The sequence below is a fragment of the Nothobranchius furzeri genome, chromosome 18 (assembly GCF_043380555.1).
Source record: "Nothobranchius furzeri strain GRZ-AD chromosome 18, NfurGRZ-RIMD1, whole genome shotgun sequence".
In the NCBI taxonomy this organism is placed as follows: domain Eukaryota; kingdom Metazoa; phylum Chordata; class Actinopteri; order Cyprinodontiformes; family Nothobranchiidae; genus Nothobranchius; species Nothobranchius furzeri.
The window spans coordinates 21,394,316-21,410,339 of record NC_091758.1 but is presented as its reverse complement, the minus strand read 5'-3'; the positions used below and the strand labels follow the sequence as shown (position 1 = coordinate 21,410,339).

The 16,024-nt window shown below is 43.6% G+C and overlaps 1 protein-coding gene across 3 annotated transcripts in view; it reads left to right on the top strand.

The window, feature by feature from the left end:
* The first annotated feature begins 567 nt into the window (after window positions 1-567).
* Window positions 568-16,024, top strand: part of plekhh1 (pleckstrin homology domain containing, family H (with MyTH4 domain) member 1) — a 37,991-nt gene continuing 22,534 nt past the window's right edge. For 2 of the 3 annotated variants that reach the window (XM_070547220.1, XM_054741748.2), the window contains exons 1-2: window positions 568-708; window positions 10,096-10,273. In XM_070547220.1, the coding sequence (XP_070403321.1) occupies window positions 10,130-10,273 (144 nt within the window). In that variant the 5' untranslated portion in view covers window positions 568-708; window positions 10,096-10,129. The remainder of the gene's footprint in view (window positions 709-10,095; window positions 10,274-16,024) is intronic. The other variant, XM_070547219.1, reaches the window with a different exon arrangement.

The following is a 16,024-nucleotide window of genomic DNA, read 5'->3' as shown; positions in this document are numbered from 1 at the left end:
CGCTCAACCTGTTGAGCTACTGCTGCTGCCCCCCTGTTATCAGCAGTGCATAGGTGTCAGAATTTTAAAATTCTGTATAATCTGAAACAATAAGTGAATTAACTTTAAATTAATGATATATTTTTTCTAAATTTGTATTTATTTATTTATTTGTTTCTCCAATTTGACGTGTCACACAGAGTTACCACATGTGCCACCCCAACAATTTAACTGCCCCCACCCCCCGAACTTTCCTCGGAGCGCCACTGCCGTGAAGAGTAATTCATATTTCTCAGATGACAATTACACTTTTGGAGCAGGTTTTTTTAATGTATGTAATCAGACCCCTCCTCTGGGGACTCCTCGCCACGTAATTTTCCTCATCCAAGGGAACCCCAAAGCAGCCTTAACGCAATATCCTGAGCACAAAGGGGGCCTGACTCCTGGAGAAACCTGATACCGCTTTTGGCCCTTTAAAGGAAAGTGGGATGAGTCTACTGAATGGAGCTCCGACAGAAGTTTGACCGAAGGCTCCCACAGAAAGAAAGCAACAGCAGCAGTGGCGGGAGACACGGAGAAGCTGCACAGCAGAGGACAACTCCCGCAAAAGTAATGAATGAGTGAGTGCGGGAAAGCGGGAGAAGTTATGATCCGAGTCCAGACGAGTAACCGGGGAGGAAGGTGTCCGTGAGCGGAGGCAGCCGACAGAGGAGAGACAACAGTCACAAGGTAAAACTGGTGTCCAACTGTCTCCGAATCCCACATTTAACACGCTGCTGGACATAACTTCATCCAGGAAAGCTGTTGGGGATAATTAAAATGTGTATTTTGAGAAGTTCAACGTTTTCCTTTACCTGACCAGTTAGTTCGCCGCTATCCAGCCACGGCAGTGCGCACACCTGTTCCTTCTTGTGGTCGTTTTTGTGCAAAATGTGAGCAGTGCGCGCCCCTTGAGAGGCCATAAAACACTTAAAGCTGCACCAAGAGTGTAAAAGAAGAAAACGATTTACGGTTAAGGAGTTTTAGGGGCGGACACAACTCAAGTTTGCCACACACATGCACACATCGTGTTTTGCGCAGGGATCAAATGCCATTTCCAGGATGCATTTGACTTATTTGACTGCAAAAGAAAAGCAGTGACCTAAAATGTGTTTTGTGTGGAGGGCATTAGGGTTGCAGAGGTGGATGTTTACACCTCAGAGCAGAGGAATGTCAGGGCCTGTAGTTAAGTCTGAGACTGATGAGTGTGGTCACTTCTCCCAGCCCTGTCATTAACCTGAGCGCGCAGGTTTGCATGGCTAGTAGAGATTTAGAGGAGGCGGGGAGGGTGGGATAGGTGCCGCGGGAGGAGAGGGAAAACGTGCAGGGAGGTGAGATGGAAAGACAAACAGAGGAGCACAGAAGGAATAAGGATGAGGTTTATACTGAAAAACCAGGTTAATAACTTATCCCTGTCAGATGTTTTCATGTGGGAGTTGATGGGATACTTGCCCCTAAGCCACTGCACTCCGTCACTCCACATGCTGCCCCCCACTGGCCATGTATGGATTGACAATAACGTTCAGCTTGATTGTGTATAAAAGTCATAAAGTATATTAACAAAGTCGCTTATAGAGTGTCACACTGCTTTTATTTCTCCTTAGACAAATCTACACCATGTTGTGGTGCTCATTATCAACGTTGAGCGCAAAATGTTCAAAGATTGCAGTTTTAGGAGACTGCAGTTCCGAGTTTCTGTCTGCAGGTGGCGCGTTAGAGCTGTTTAGTGGTGAACGTAAACATAACACTGCTTGTCCTTGATTGTGAGGCACTTCTGCCTGTTCTGAGGACTATATATGGATTTAGTTTTCAGAAGGGATGGTGGTGTTTGCTAGCCTGGAAACCTAGATTAACCGTAGCAGTAGCAAAAGATTCTGATCTGCAGGTTAGTTGAGCAGATAGAGGTACTTAATCGTTTATTTAGGAGGACTGCCTCTTGACTAAATACTTCACGTTGTTCATTGCTCCAATTGGTCCTAGCGCTGTCCAGTTGCATGTAGAGACATTTTGAAAGACAACCATTGATTCTGCCCCACGATGGCTTGCCAGGTTAGTTGCAGTACATTTCTTGGGATGTCTAAATACAAATTTTTCACTTCCGATACAATACCGATATTGTAGCCTTCAGTATTGACCGATACCGATATCAATCTGATATGATACCAACAGAAATCATGCTAGGGCTGCACAATATATCATAAATATATTGTTATTGCGATGTCAGCTTGCACAATATGCATATCGCAAAGAACAGAAAAATATTGCAATGAATGGTCAGCTCAAATGTTTGCTACACATAATGCATTCTGTCAATCAAACGGAAGCATGATGCTTTTTTTAAACAAATCAAACAGATACCTTCACCCGTTTGGCCAATCGGGTGGGTTCTCATAGGTTAGGCGCCCGCCCCTGAGGCGGATGGCACTTTATTTTGATGGTTAGCAAACACCTGAGTTAGCTTTGCTCTGCTCTTTCTGCTGATTCTTCTTTTCCCGGGATCCACGGATTGCCTTTTCTTGTTCATTTTCTTTTTCCCTTTCCTCACATCTTTTGCTTTGCTCATTTTGATGATTTTTTAAATTTATCTGTTTTTGATTATTTTTGTTCCTGAGTTAAGTTTTTATTTATAGCTAGTAATATTGTCATCGCAATATTAATCACTGTTATCGAATATCGTAGGCTTTCCTAATATCGTGCAGCCCTAAATCATACATGCTTGAGGCTCGTTCAAGTGATTTTACTCAGTCGGAGAACAAGAGCCAATAACAGTAAGTATTTAAAAAATGACAATGTTTTCTTAACCATTGGTTGCAAAAATGTCAACCGTAATGGACTCAGGGTTTCCCTTACATAGGCATAGCCGTGGCGGCCCGCCACGGCTGAAATCCTACCGCCACGCCTACAACATCCCAAGTTTTATTGATGTTATTTTTTTTTTGCGCCGTTTCCCGAAGAAGCAGCGGGAACTACTGTGTTGGTGCTTGCGATCACAGCCGGCAGGTAGCAAGGAGGAGGCAGGGCAGGGTGGTTACAGCTATGAGCGTACGGATAAAGCATTTTTGATGAATACGAGCAAGAAACGAGGGTAAAACTCGTAAATATCTGTAATCGTGCTGAATGAAATCCTCATTGGGTAACTGACTGTCTTCACGCTCTGTGATTGGCCAGTCAGATAGAGCGCCCGCCCCTCCCTACACACAAAACTGCAGCCGGGAGCTCCGTCAGCTCGGCCCAGGCATCAACGCACACACACAGACAGTAAAGCCGGGCGAACACTGTGCGACTTTTTCACTTTTTTGAGCAGATTTTCCACTCGTGCGAGAATCCACGAGATCGGGGCGAGTTTTGCGCTGAGCGTCGTGTAGTGTACAGGGGGTTACGAGAGGCGATTAACACCACGTGACCAGCTACCGATCAGCAATCGTGAGCTCGCACGGACTTCTGGAGTGTTTAATATTTATCTCGTTCCTCGTGAGGGTTGAAGCGGCGCAGCGAGCGGCTGCGACCCAAAAAGTACCAGAACCGCTCACGGCGCATTCGCAATCCTGCATCAAACCCGCTCACCCGCTATTTCCCTAATAACACACGTTGTTCGTTTTTATTTCTACACGTTTTTTTACTCACAGAGATTGTCAAGAAAGCGTGTTTGTCATGTTCATGTCAAATTAAACTGATCACAAAACACAGATTTACTTTCTTTATTTCGTTTTCCTCATCCAACCCCCATAAATCCCTGTGTGTCCTCCTGCAGCACTCCCGAAGGACAACAGGCAAAACAAGACAAAAAAGTCTGACGTGTTGCGTAAAAACTGCTATTTTTAACATATTTTTAGGTCCGACGTGTTGCTACCAGACGTACAGTGAGCACACGACTCGTGAGATCTGCCCTGCGCTGAAGTCGTACAGTTAGAGCTGAAGCTGTGTTATGAGTGAAAAAGTTGCACAGTGACCACCCAGCTTATTATAATGTTCACTGTAATGCATCTTGATGTTCTTAACAAATAAATTAAATAAAAAATATTGGTCAGTAATGCCAAATATGTAAATTTGTGTTTCAGTCATTTTATACTGGCTTAAAAATACTTCATTAAGTCTACTAAGCAGGGGTGTAGAACGTTTTTAATAAGGCCAGCCCAGTAATGATCTTGGACCAAAATAAAGGGGGCAGAGAGTCAAATAAAGGGGGAAAAAGAAGATGTTTTTCCAGACGCCAAGAAAAATTTAATGCCAAATCCACCCTGCAAAGTGTGTCACTGAGAGTTTAAAACAGAAATTATTCTTGTGCAAATATTGGTGTACTCACCTTTAATACTAGTTATTACAATGCAGCAGTCGCTGGATTGGTGCAGTTCAAAGTGGAGTGCATCAAATAAAACAATATTAACATAAAGGTGAGACGTGTCACCCCCCCCCGCCAACACCACCTCCACCACAGCTTGAAAAATTCCTAGGGGAAACACTTTGGACTGCTTATATCGGAGATTTTTGATGCCGTCCGATATAATCCAATACACTGTGTTTGGGCCGATATCGAATTACTTCCGATATCGATATTAGAACGGGACATGCCTAGTCATTTCTAACACTTGAGAAAACAAAAGTTTGTTTACAAAGTGAAATTCAACTAAATCATTTGACTACTCTTAGTAGCCCAAGCAATAGCTCAGGAGGGCGATCGGGTTGTCCAGTGATCAGAAGGTTAGATCCCGGCTTCCGCCAGAGAATGCTGCTGTCGTGTCCTTGGGCAAGACACTTAACCCACCTTGCCTGCTGGTGGTGGTCGAAGGGATTGGTGGCACTAGTGCTTGGCAGCCTTGCCTCTGTTAGTGTGCACCAGGGCAGCTGGGGTTACATTGCAGCTCATCATCGCCGGCGTGTGAATGGATAAATGACTGATTCTGTTGTGAAGCGCCTTGGGGGGTTGTAGAACCCTAAGAAGGTGCTAAACAAGTGCATTCATTTACCAAATTAAGATGAACAAAAACACAACTGATCTACTTCACTGTCTATACCTTAATTATAATAATGACAATAACATAATAAAATAATTTTTGGTCAAACACATATTTTAGGGTTAAATTGCATGTTTATTATTATGCAAGGTTATTTAGAAGGTTAATGACTGAGGCTGTTATAATTCAAGCATGAAAAGGTTTAATTAACTTTTGCACATTTTGATTTTGTAAATTTAATTAGAGTGCTTAATACATTTTTTCGTATTTGCAAAAGTAATAATAAAAAACCCAGAGCCTCTACATATATTTCATTAGATTGTCTGTTTTAGTTTAGCATGGATTGAATATAAGGTTTGGACTTAAGCGCTACACTAGAGTTACTCGTGTTTATGATTCTGAGCCACAGCTTTAAACTTAAGTGGCACCCCCCTCCCCCGCCTTTGTTGAACATATGGGGCCACAAAGGAGAAGGAAAAGCAATATTTAACACACCCATACAGGTCCGCTCGGGTCGTTTGTCTGTGTCACCACACACACACACAGAGATCTGCCACGCTGACACAAATCCACAGTGACTGACCCAGATTTAAACGCTCCCAGTGCTCTCTGATGGGAGTTGGTTTCATTTTCCAAGACGAAGGGAGGCCAAGTTGGACCTCAGCAGAGACAACAGTGGAGATTTCAAATGTCTGCTGGGAATGATATCGCTGAACCTCCTAATCATTTACATCCCCACAGCTGTGTGTGTGTGCTCGTCAGGGTGTGTGTCTACCCACACGTGTCTGTTTCCAATCTGGTGCTCTGTCTGTGCTCTGGTAGGAGAGTTATGGTTTGCTGTGGAGTGTGTGTGTGTGTGTGTGTGTGTGTGTGTGCGCGTGTGTGTGTGTGTGTGTGTGTGTGTGTGTGTGTGTTGGGGGGTGTCTGCATCACTGGAAGGACTGACGAGACTCACATTACTCATCCTGACTGGGTTTCCGTCACAAAGCCAGAAAGCAGCATCTGAAACTGCTGCTGCTTAAATATTTTACTGTAATCTGAGACAGTGTTTACATTTGAATAAAGATGCTACCTGCTAAAAATGAAATGAGAAATAATAGAAGAATAAAAATATCATTGGAACACAGTAATAGCAGAGGTAGCATCTATCCTTTTGGGCTACTTGAGGTGGCATTTTCCATTCTGTCGTTTCTCCTTAGTGTTTGCTCTGGTTCTGGTTCTGGTCGTGTTCTAACTGTCAGAAATTTCAAAGAGGAGAAGCTCCCGGGACTGTCATGTCTCTCTGCAGTCATCAATCTGGGTTTCATCTCTTTTCTGGATGGGCCAGATTTTACTAAACACACCCAGTGTAGCTAATTGATGCCTTGGTTTTTGTCCATTGTGTGTAGAAATAATGGACAAACAGCTCTGCACCATCACCCGTAGGTGTATGAAGAGCTGAACTTAAGCTCAATGGGTGGTTCCTACCACTGCCATCTTGGCTGCGTCACGCCCGGAAAATACAAACATGGAGCTCAGAGCAGCGCTCTGAGGGTGGAGCCAAATGATTGACACCCATCAAAGTCTGCGACAATGTAGCTACAAGCTACCTGAGCTAACTGAAGCTATCATCAGTCAGGTATAAGCATGTCAGAGAGTAAACAACTGCTGACCCAGCATGGCTTGAGCAACACCTAGTTTATAAAAGCAGTGGGTGGTAAAGGAATTGGTTCAAGGAGAATTAGCATGGTAGTGCTAAGGCTTCTAACCAGGAAGTGACTTGTTTCTCACGCCTAGGGTTAGGGGGTTAGAGACCTGACCTCGTTTTGTTCCAGCTTGATGGATTTATTTAGGCTGAATTATCCTGACTCTTCTGGCTGTCTTCACTCGGCTGCAAACCTCTTTGCTACAGAGATGTTGGACATTGACTGTCCAGTCTGGGTACAGCGGTTGGCTGGTAAAACCTCTGTCGGCATTGACTTCTATAATTTGTTTGCTAGGTCTGTATTTATAAGCATGCTGATTGTAGGGAGTGCCACTGTGCACTTATAGTTGCTGGACTTTGAACGTCTGTTCTCTCACTAAAGCTGTCTGGCTGCACTTTCGTCCCCAGTGGAAAACAAGGCCGTTTTAGCTTCCCCAAAACTTATTTAGTTGCGTTCTGACAGCTCAGCATCATCGACTTCTTGTTTTGTTAGCACAAAAGTCCACCTCAGGTACAAGGCCTCTTGCATACACCAGTTTCCCACATTCAGCTCTTGGCCCATTCCCCGTCACACATTCTTCCGTCTTTTCTCTGCGAGGCGAGATGACGGCTCCCCTTTGTAGCTGTGAGGCACTGTCATGCAGAAAGACACCATTGTACCTTGTGGGATCCTGTTTCGCTCTTTCCTTGTAATTAAGAAGGGATTGCTTTGGACTGGGAGTTGTGGGTGAGGAGGGGGCAGAGAGCAGGGGATTGGGTTAGTAGGTAATTGGGCTAAAACCAGAGCACTGACCTGCTTGGTGGATGGCAGGCCTATTTCCTCCACCCCCCCCCCCCCCCCCCACTCCCAGTGCCTCCCTGCTGAGGTTTTGTTCAGTGTGTGTGGGCATGCGGTGAGCCGGTAGATGAAAAAAGGAGAGGGAGGCTGTTTGTTTCTGTTCACTGAACATGCAAATGTATGATGGGTTCGTTTTGGTTTGGTGCCACGGCAACAAGCTTTTATTAAAGTCACGTCATTGTTGACTCATCATCAGGGCTTTCTTCACTCACGCTTCCTCAGTGAATCATGGGAAGTGTGGTCAGCAAACAGCATTTTAAATGTTAAATCGTTTTTCAGGAAAAATAGAAGCTGGAATACTCATTAACATATTACTAGTTCCTCTTCCTGTTGCGCGTTAAGTGTATGATTATTGGTCACAGTTGGAAAGCAAAAGGCTGCAGCATCAGTGTTTGTGCACTTTTCCTTGTGTACGTGTATTTTTTCGTAACATAAGCAAAATGTCTAAAAGCACTGGTTGGATTTGGATGAAATCTTTAGAAACTTTCAATTGGATGAACAATCAGCTTGGCATTTCTTTATATGTCTATATATAGTCTGGCTATGACCTACAGACAGAGCTCGGTCATATGGTGGAATCTATGATTGTCTTTCAAACTCGGTGTGTTTACATGCGCATCAGAAAACTGAAGTATTGCCCTAAAAAGACTTGCGGTGGTTTTTTAAAATGCACATAAACGTGTTCGTCTAGCTGAAGGCGAACTGTGCGCATGTAAACTAGGATAAATACTTCCAGCTTATTACCATAAGATCTACCTGGATCAACTTAAGCCTGCTTCACACGAGAGCAAACTGCTGAGCAAACGGCCTTGAATGACTGTTTGCTCAGCAGATACCTCGCTGTATGCGTCCAATTTTCACTCAGTTTTCCACCTCACGAGACGCTGAGGTGAATATCTGACCAGTTTGATATTTTCCGCCTCACTGGGGTAAAAACTCGCTGTGTGCTACTACGTGAGCTGCTGGCTGAGCTGAAATTTTCTAGTGGCCAATCAAAGCTCTTCTCTGCTCACGTGACCCCAAAGTGGCAGCCCCCTGCCCTGTCTGCATGTCAGAAAATAAACAGAGACAGAGCTGGAAACGGATGAAATGCCTCTTATTTTTTTGTTAATGAGGCGTTGCTGCCACCAGCATTTCAAGGTTAGGAAAGTATGGGTAGGTTGGCTGGAAAGAAGGGCCAGGCAAGGCGTTTATAACAATCTACTCCAAGAGATGCATATTGAAAACCCAGAATCCTTCTGACAGTACCGCCACCTGGATCCTGGATCCTTCGAGAGGGTAGTGGAAACAGTGGGCCCGTCGATCCACAAGGTACCGTTTTGTTTAGTTGTCTGACGCACAGACAGGGCAGGGGGCTGCATCTGAATACGTCTTGGAATCATGTGAGCGGAGAACACGCTTTGATTGGCCACTAGAATAGTTCAGCTCAGCCAGCAGCTCACGTAGTGCGCACATAGTGAGTTTTTACCCCCCCCGTGAGGCAGAAAATATCAAACCGGCCAGATATTCACCTCAGTGTCTCGTAAGGTGGAAAACTCTGTGAAAATTTGCCGTTTGCTCGGCAGTTTGCACTCGTGTGTGGCAGGCTTTAGATGTCGGTCAGTGCCCATGTAAACGCACTGACTGTCTCTGCATGCAATTTGACAATCTTGGGAACAATCAGAGCAATGAACAACATGAAGTGTTTGGAAATCAGTCACTGGGGAAGTCTGCCATGCATTGTTGAAGAAGTAGAAGAAGTACCTCTGTCTATACATATCTAAAAAAAAGCCCAAGTCTAATTTGTCCTAGGTTGATTCCAAAGCCGTTTGAAACAATCGCCGTTCCTGAATCGACTTTTTCTCCATTGCATCTCTGGTACTAACCCTGCCTAATGTTTCTCTATAAACGTATGGCACGTTCACACTATCATCATCTCTACTTGGACTGGGCTGGGTTTTGGTGCGTTCTCTTTAGGGGGTTAGGGTGTTGGAGACCGCCCATGTGCTCAATCACGTCCGCATTCTTAAAGCAGTGTATATTGAGCACGGCCAAGCTGGGGCGGGCAGAGCGGAGTGGAGCCAATGCTAGTAAGTGGCAATAGAGTTGTGAATGGCTCTACCTGAACTTTCCTGAGCCAATGGTAGACATGCTAAGGCTACAATGTAGCATGGCTAGAACAATCTGCACAGTAAAATCATTTGCCACAGCTACGATTGGTCCAGATCTTTAGACTAATGATCAGAATCTCATTAATCTAATTCAATATGGCTGCCACTGCAAAAAAAAAAAGGCTTTAATTTATAGTCAAATTATGTCAGAACTGAAATATAGACCTGGAAATTAGTGACAAGCCAAGAGTCATTCAGAACTGTTTCCATTTGGTTTCAGCCCTGTCGAACTATTAGCTAAATATTTCATGAACCACAGGACAGATTTGTTGGGTTTACAACTAATTACCCTTTGGGGTGAATTCATGTCATCATGGCTGCTCAACAACGGATCAACTCTGCAAACACAAATGACACAAACATATTAGCATAAAACTGTCTTTGCTGGTAACTCTGGTATGGAAGATGGCTGATCAGTCCTTTTTATTGAGATAAAATCTGTTTTCCTTCCAGCCAGAGTCCAGTGGCCGAAGCCTGATTACTTGCCATGGCTGACGTGTTGGAAAGCAGTGGATCAGAATCCGTAGGAGTGTCCAACGCGGACTGGCAGAAACGCTGCATCGCTCTGGAGATGCAGCTGCTGAGGTTCCGTCTGCAGGCGGGAAAAATTCGGGAGCTGCTGGCAGAGAAGGTGAGGGGTTAATCAGAGTCTTATGTCGCTCGCTAAACAAAAGATGATCACTTTTGTTCTTTGCATTTTCATACAAGCTGTATGTGAGAATGCTCATTGAAGCTTGATTCATTTTCTTTTTTTGTGCAAAAGAGCTAAACACTCAAATCCAAGTTTAATCCAATAAGCTGTTAGTATAAAGCCCTTTTTACAAGACACATCATGCAGGCAAATCAGCTTCATATTACAGCATCAGTGAGTCTTATATTCGCGCCACACCGGAATGGCGTTGCGGGAATTTTGAAACATCCGTTCCGCCTCGCTTGGTAGTACTATTGCGGGAATTGTCTGGCTTATAAACGGCGATTGCACAACAGAGGGCGGTGTCATGATCACGTGGGGAGTTACTGCCGTGCTCTTGCCGGCAACTATATTGAAAATAAAAGTAAACACGGGCCGTGAGTTCTGCTTTTTGAGCAAAATCAGCTGAGTCAGCAAACGGGAGCATTGCAACTCTCCAGGAGCTTCCCTTCGTTAGAGGAGGAGCTCTGATCACCAGAGACTAGTGATGAGAGTCACGGCTCTTTCATGGGTGCCGTTCATTTGCCGGCTCCTTTGAACCCATGTGAAACCAAGAGAGCGGGGGTGGGGGGGTAGTTGTTGTAGTTGATGTCTCCATCACAGCGGTGGGTGGGGTTGAGCGGGTGCGCTTTACTGACTTCCGGGGAGGTTTGTTACCGGAAGACGATTCGTTGGTGAACGTCACATCACTACTGGGTGCGCCCATCGCTCTGGAGATGCAGCTGCGGCTCGAGACCCGCGACTCAACTCCCATCGTTCATGCTTATGAGCCGTTCAAAAGAATCGTTTCGTTCGCGAACGTCACAACTCTACCAGAGACTGCATGGGGACTGTGTGGGACATGCACCTTTAGGAGCGGCTTTTAAAAAAACGTAACGATCGCAGCTTCAATTGCAATAAAAAGCAAGTTATGTTCAAGATAAACAGAAGTCTGCGGCAGCGCGAAGACCGCCCCGGCACACCACCACCACCTTCCTGGTGCCATTGTGTAATCTTTAATAAAAAGGACACGATTGCGCTACATTACCGCCACGGCCTTTATACTAATAAATGACCTTTGGCTCCCTGATGCCGCCACGGCATTGCAGCAAATTTAAGGCTTTGTTTTGTAAAAACGGCTTAAGTGTGTGCACCAGATATTTGCAAACGCGGCCTAGTTTGACTCCTGAAGCATCAACAGTGGAAATGTTCTGCTTTGATGAACTTTCTAACCATTTGAATTTCACACATGCATGAGAGGATTCTTCACTTCATGGCTTAAAACTACTGAGATCACTGGCTTTTTGTTTACAGCACATGAGCAACGCTCGGTGAAACAATGTTTTCGTAATGAAATAATGAAGCACATGGTTCAGTTTGAAGTCCAGGTGTGTGAAAACGCTTGGTTGAGTCAGTGTGCATCATCCCAAATTGGTAACATTTTCATCTAAGAGGAATGTTTAACATTAAACTCATCCATTTGGTGCTTTCCCTCCAGCTTTGGGAATAACAACCAGCCGGCAGCCAAATGCTTGTAAAACTGTGGTTGCTGTAAAGCTACCAGACACTTTGGAACGTAATCCGCTGTCATCGGGGTATTGAGCTCCACTCTGTTGGTGTTAGAGTAGAGCAGAGTTTAGTAGCAGAAATCTGTTTTTCCTGTCTTTACATTTCAGTCTTTTTGATTTAAAAGCTTTAGGTTGCTTTTGCAAAGTGGTTTCTTCTGTGTGTCGTCCCTCGATTCCAGCATGATAGAGGGGCTCACTCAGTCAGTCAGCAGGATGTTTACAGTCCAAACAAAACCCTGGAGCTGATAAGAGAAGGACGATTCCCTGCTGTGTCCTCTGTCAGGTTGTGAGTTGCCAGTTGTGAGATCTCAAGTCACACACACACACACACACACACACACACACACACACACACACACACACACACACACACACACACACACACACACACACACTTAAATAATCTTATAGGGTTCAGATGAGTCTACTGGCAGCTGGAGAGCTTGATGATAACGCTGGGAACCAAATCAGGTTAAAACTCACATCCTCTTAATTATTAGGTCAACAGTTCATAATAAAATACACTAGACCAGTGGTTCACACCTTTTTTCTCAAGAACCCCCTTGCCTATGCCCAAGATAAGTCAAGACCCCCAACTCTAACTCCTACCTGCATACACACATTAAAAGTGATTAATATGAAACTGTATGCAGAGCTGTAGCTCTTATGCAGGGTTTTGGTTATACTGTTGGGTGTGTTATTGGAATTTCTAAATGTAATTGTTAACTTAATCTTGGTATGTTCACAATCTCAGTACAGACAAATTTGTGAGGACAGCCTGCAGTCTTGTGAGGCCTCGTTCAGGGTTTGTGGACCTCAGGTTGGGAACCCTGCACTAGACATCCACACAGATGGAAGTACTCCTGTTATGTCACAGCAGATTTTTACCTCTGTTGTAACTAGGAATGTAAAAAAATATCGATATGGCAATATATCGTGATATTTTTCCCAGCGATATTATATCGATTTTCAAAAGCTGTGTATCTAATTTGTAGAAGAATTTACATGCAAACATTTGTGTATTTTCCTTTCATTTGGTGCAAATCAAAGGCCGACCGCTAGTTGGCAGCAGTGTGCAATGGGTTTTGTTTCCACCATTGAAATGTAAATCCCTCTATTATGGTTCAGATACCTCATGTTAAACATGTAACCTATCAGTTTGGACTATTTATTGAATTTTCCTACAATAAATTCAGTCTAACAATCGATAATATCGTCTGACTGAATGTATCGCAATTTATTGCGATGTATCGCATTGTCTCCCATTTATTGTGATACGTATCGTATCACCATAATTTCACCAATACACATCCCTAGTTGTAACCATATTTAAACTGTGTTTAATTAAAGCTTCTTTCCGGAGTATTTCTCTTATCTGATGGAACCATTTAGTGGCTGATAAACATATCACACAAAAAGTCTATTCCTCTGTTTGTTTATGATTGCGACTTCACGTTTCTGTTTATAAATGCGCTTCTGTAGCCGATAAACGGAGCTAAAACACGCTGTTTTACGAGTATTATTCTCATGTCATGTTGTGTGTTTTCATATATTTATATTTTAGAGACTTACTTGTCTGTGAAAAGTTCATCAACTCTGCATCAGCCGAGGTATTTCTTAAATTTGAATCAAATAAGCGGTAGTCTAATGCTATTGGTTAGTTCTGGTCGGTGCTCAGTTTCCAATTAAACAGAACTCTGTGGGGCAGGGGGCGTGCTTAGCACAAAAAATAAAAGACGTATTGCTTCTATTTAATCACAGTACATGAAGAGATGATCACTTTTACGGATTTCAGAAAAATCATACATCATTTCTGAAAGGGGAAAACTCCGGAAAGCAGCTTTAAATTACACCACTTAAACATACTGAAGCAGCTTTTAATGTCATATTCTGTGTACTGGGGCCTTTTTTTTTTTTTTGTAGTTTTGACCCCAAAAGAAAAACATTTAAAGTGTCTGGTTTGAAGCTGAGCTAACTGGGGTTTGGATCTACTATTCAAATTATTCTGCTTTACAAACATGCTCTTACTTTACCGTGCCTTCTACACGACTCACACCTCAGTCCTGCATGGGCTTAAACCCCTACATCATGTGGGGGCATTTCAAATAGTCTGTGCAGTTGAAGATGGCAGAATGAGAACAAAACACACTGGTGGTGTTTGACATGCATCAAATTATTTGTGTCCATGGTTATATCCCTTGCACTTTGGTGCAGCATCCAGTGATAGTCCTCTTTAGACAGTTCTGAAAACACGCAAAACATATTTTATGCTCTTTAAATTAATTCCCTGAACATCTAGGCTCCATTGTGCATTTCCTGTTTTTACTCCATCTCCACTACCGCCAGCGTTTGGTTAGTATTTATGAAGCTATAGGCTAACTGGAAGAATAACGACACAAAAGGCCACATGTCGCCATCTACCGTATTGGAGTGGAACAAACTACATTTGAGAGTTTGGGTTTCTAACTTACATGTAAACTAGGATAAAGGCTCCCAGCCTTTTGCCATAGATCAACCTAGATCGAAGTAGATGTGCATGTAAACACATTAGTGGTGCAATGGATCCAAAAACTCACGGTTTGGATTGGATTGCGGTTTACAGTCACGGGTCGGATCATATTTTGGATCAGCAGGAAGAAAGAGAAAAGACAATAGCTCAGCTCTCCCTTTACTTTGTAGAACACTTAGTGCAACATTTTTCTGCTCTATTTGCAACTTGCTATAAAAATTGGAATTAAAGAGAGGTCCACTATTTGTTCCAAACAATATTTCAGGTCCCATCACGTTAATGGAATAATTGTCCCACACGCCACCTCCTTCCCTCCTTTCACAGAGATCAGAGGTATGTGTGAGCGTACTGTGAGTGCTGATTGGAGGCACGCGTGTGTGTGCGTTCACTTTTGCAGTTTGTATCATCTTTGTGATTTATAGGGAAGTCAAAATGCTCCCATACATGCAACTTAAATGATGCAGGTGCTTTTTCCAAGCTCTTCTCCTTCTCCTTTGCCATGACCACCTCTGTACTGTTCTTGTTTGGATTGTAAAAGTGGCGCCTCAGTCCTCCGCGTGACCGATCTGCGAACTATGTGCATACCGAACCATGCAGATTCAATCAGACCTCGCATCAATGATGATCGATTGCACCCCTAAAACACACTGAACGAAAGTGTTAATGGAAGTAAAACAGTGCTGGATCTGATATCTGGGGCTTTAAACACCAGAAGTTTTATTAGCATTAGTTTTTCACTCTGAGATGGGATGGACTTCACAAATTAAACATTAATTGTTAAATGTTCTTTTTCACTAATTTGGTTTGTGCTAGTGTGTGTGTGTGTGTGTGTGTGTGTGTGTATACCGGTCTATACATCAAAGTGAGGACCAAAACAAGTTTTTTTACCTGCAAACTGAGGACATTAGTAGCAAAGTGAGGACATTTTGTTGGTCCTCACTTTGGTACCATGTTACAGAGCTCTACGGGTTAGTTTTGGAGGTCTGGTGTGAATTAAGTTTTAGTTAGGGTTAGGGTTAGGAGTGGATTAGCTATGATTACAGTTAGAGTTAGGGTAAATCCAGTCACTAAAATGAATGGGATTCAGTGACGATCCTCACAACGAATGCTAGACCAGTGTGTGTGTGTGTGTGTGTGTGTGTGTGTGTGTGTGTGTGTGTGTGTGTGTGTGTGTGTGTGCTCACGCCTCTTCATCTTCTCTCTTGCCAAGTTAGGAGTGTTTTATGCATTGACCCACTTTGGAATGGAAAAACATGAAGAAAAAAGCGAAGTGGACCTGGTTGCCTTTGACACAGCATTCATCTCCAGCGAGTGGCTGCGAGTTACAGCGATGAGGGAGAGATGGAGAAGCCCCGTTTGGGCTGGGAGGAACTTTAACAAGACGCTCTCTCCTGTTTAAGAATTGAAGTCATCTTTTACTGTTGATCTGGAAAGTGTCTGACGGTTATGAGTTCGCTTATAGAAACTGTAAAGATTTTCCATTTGTAAAATAACTGGTGACAAGTTTTCAGCACAAAGTTGATGGAGTAGTTAGAAAAACAAGTGTGTGTCAAGCCAGTGTGAGACCGATAGGCGGATTTGTGTTGCATCTCTGCAGTGACACGGGTGTTGTACCAACCTGTTGTAGTTGTTGTC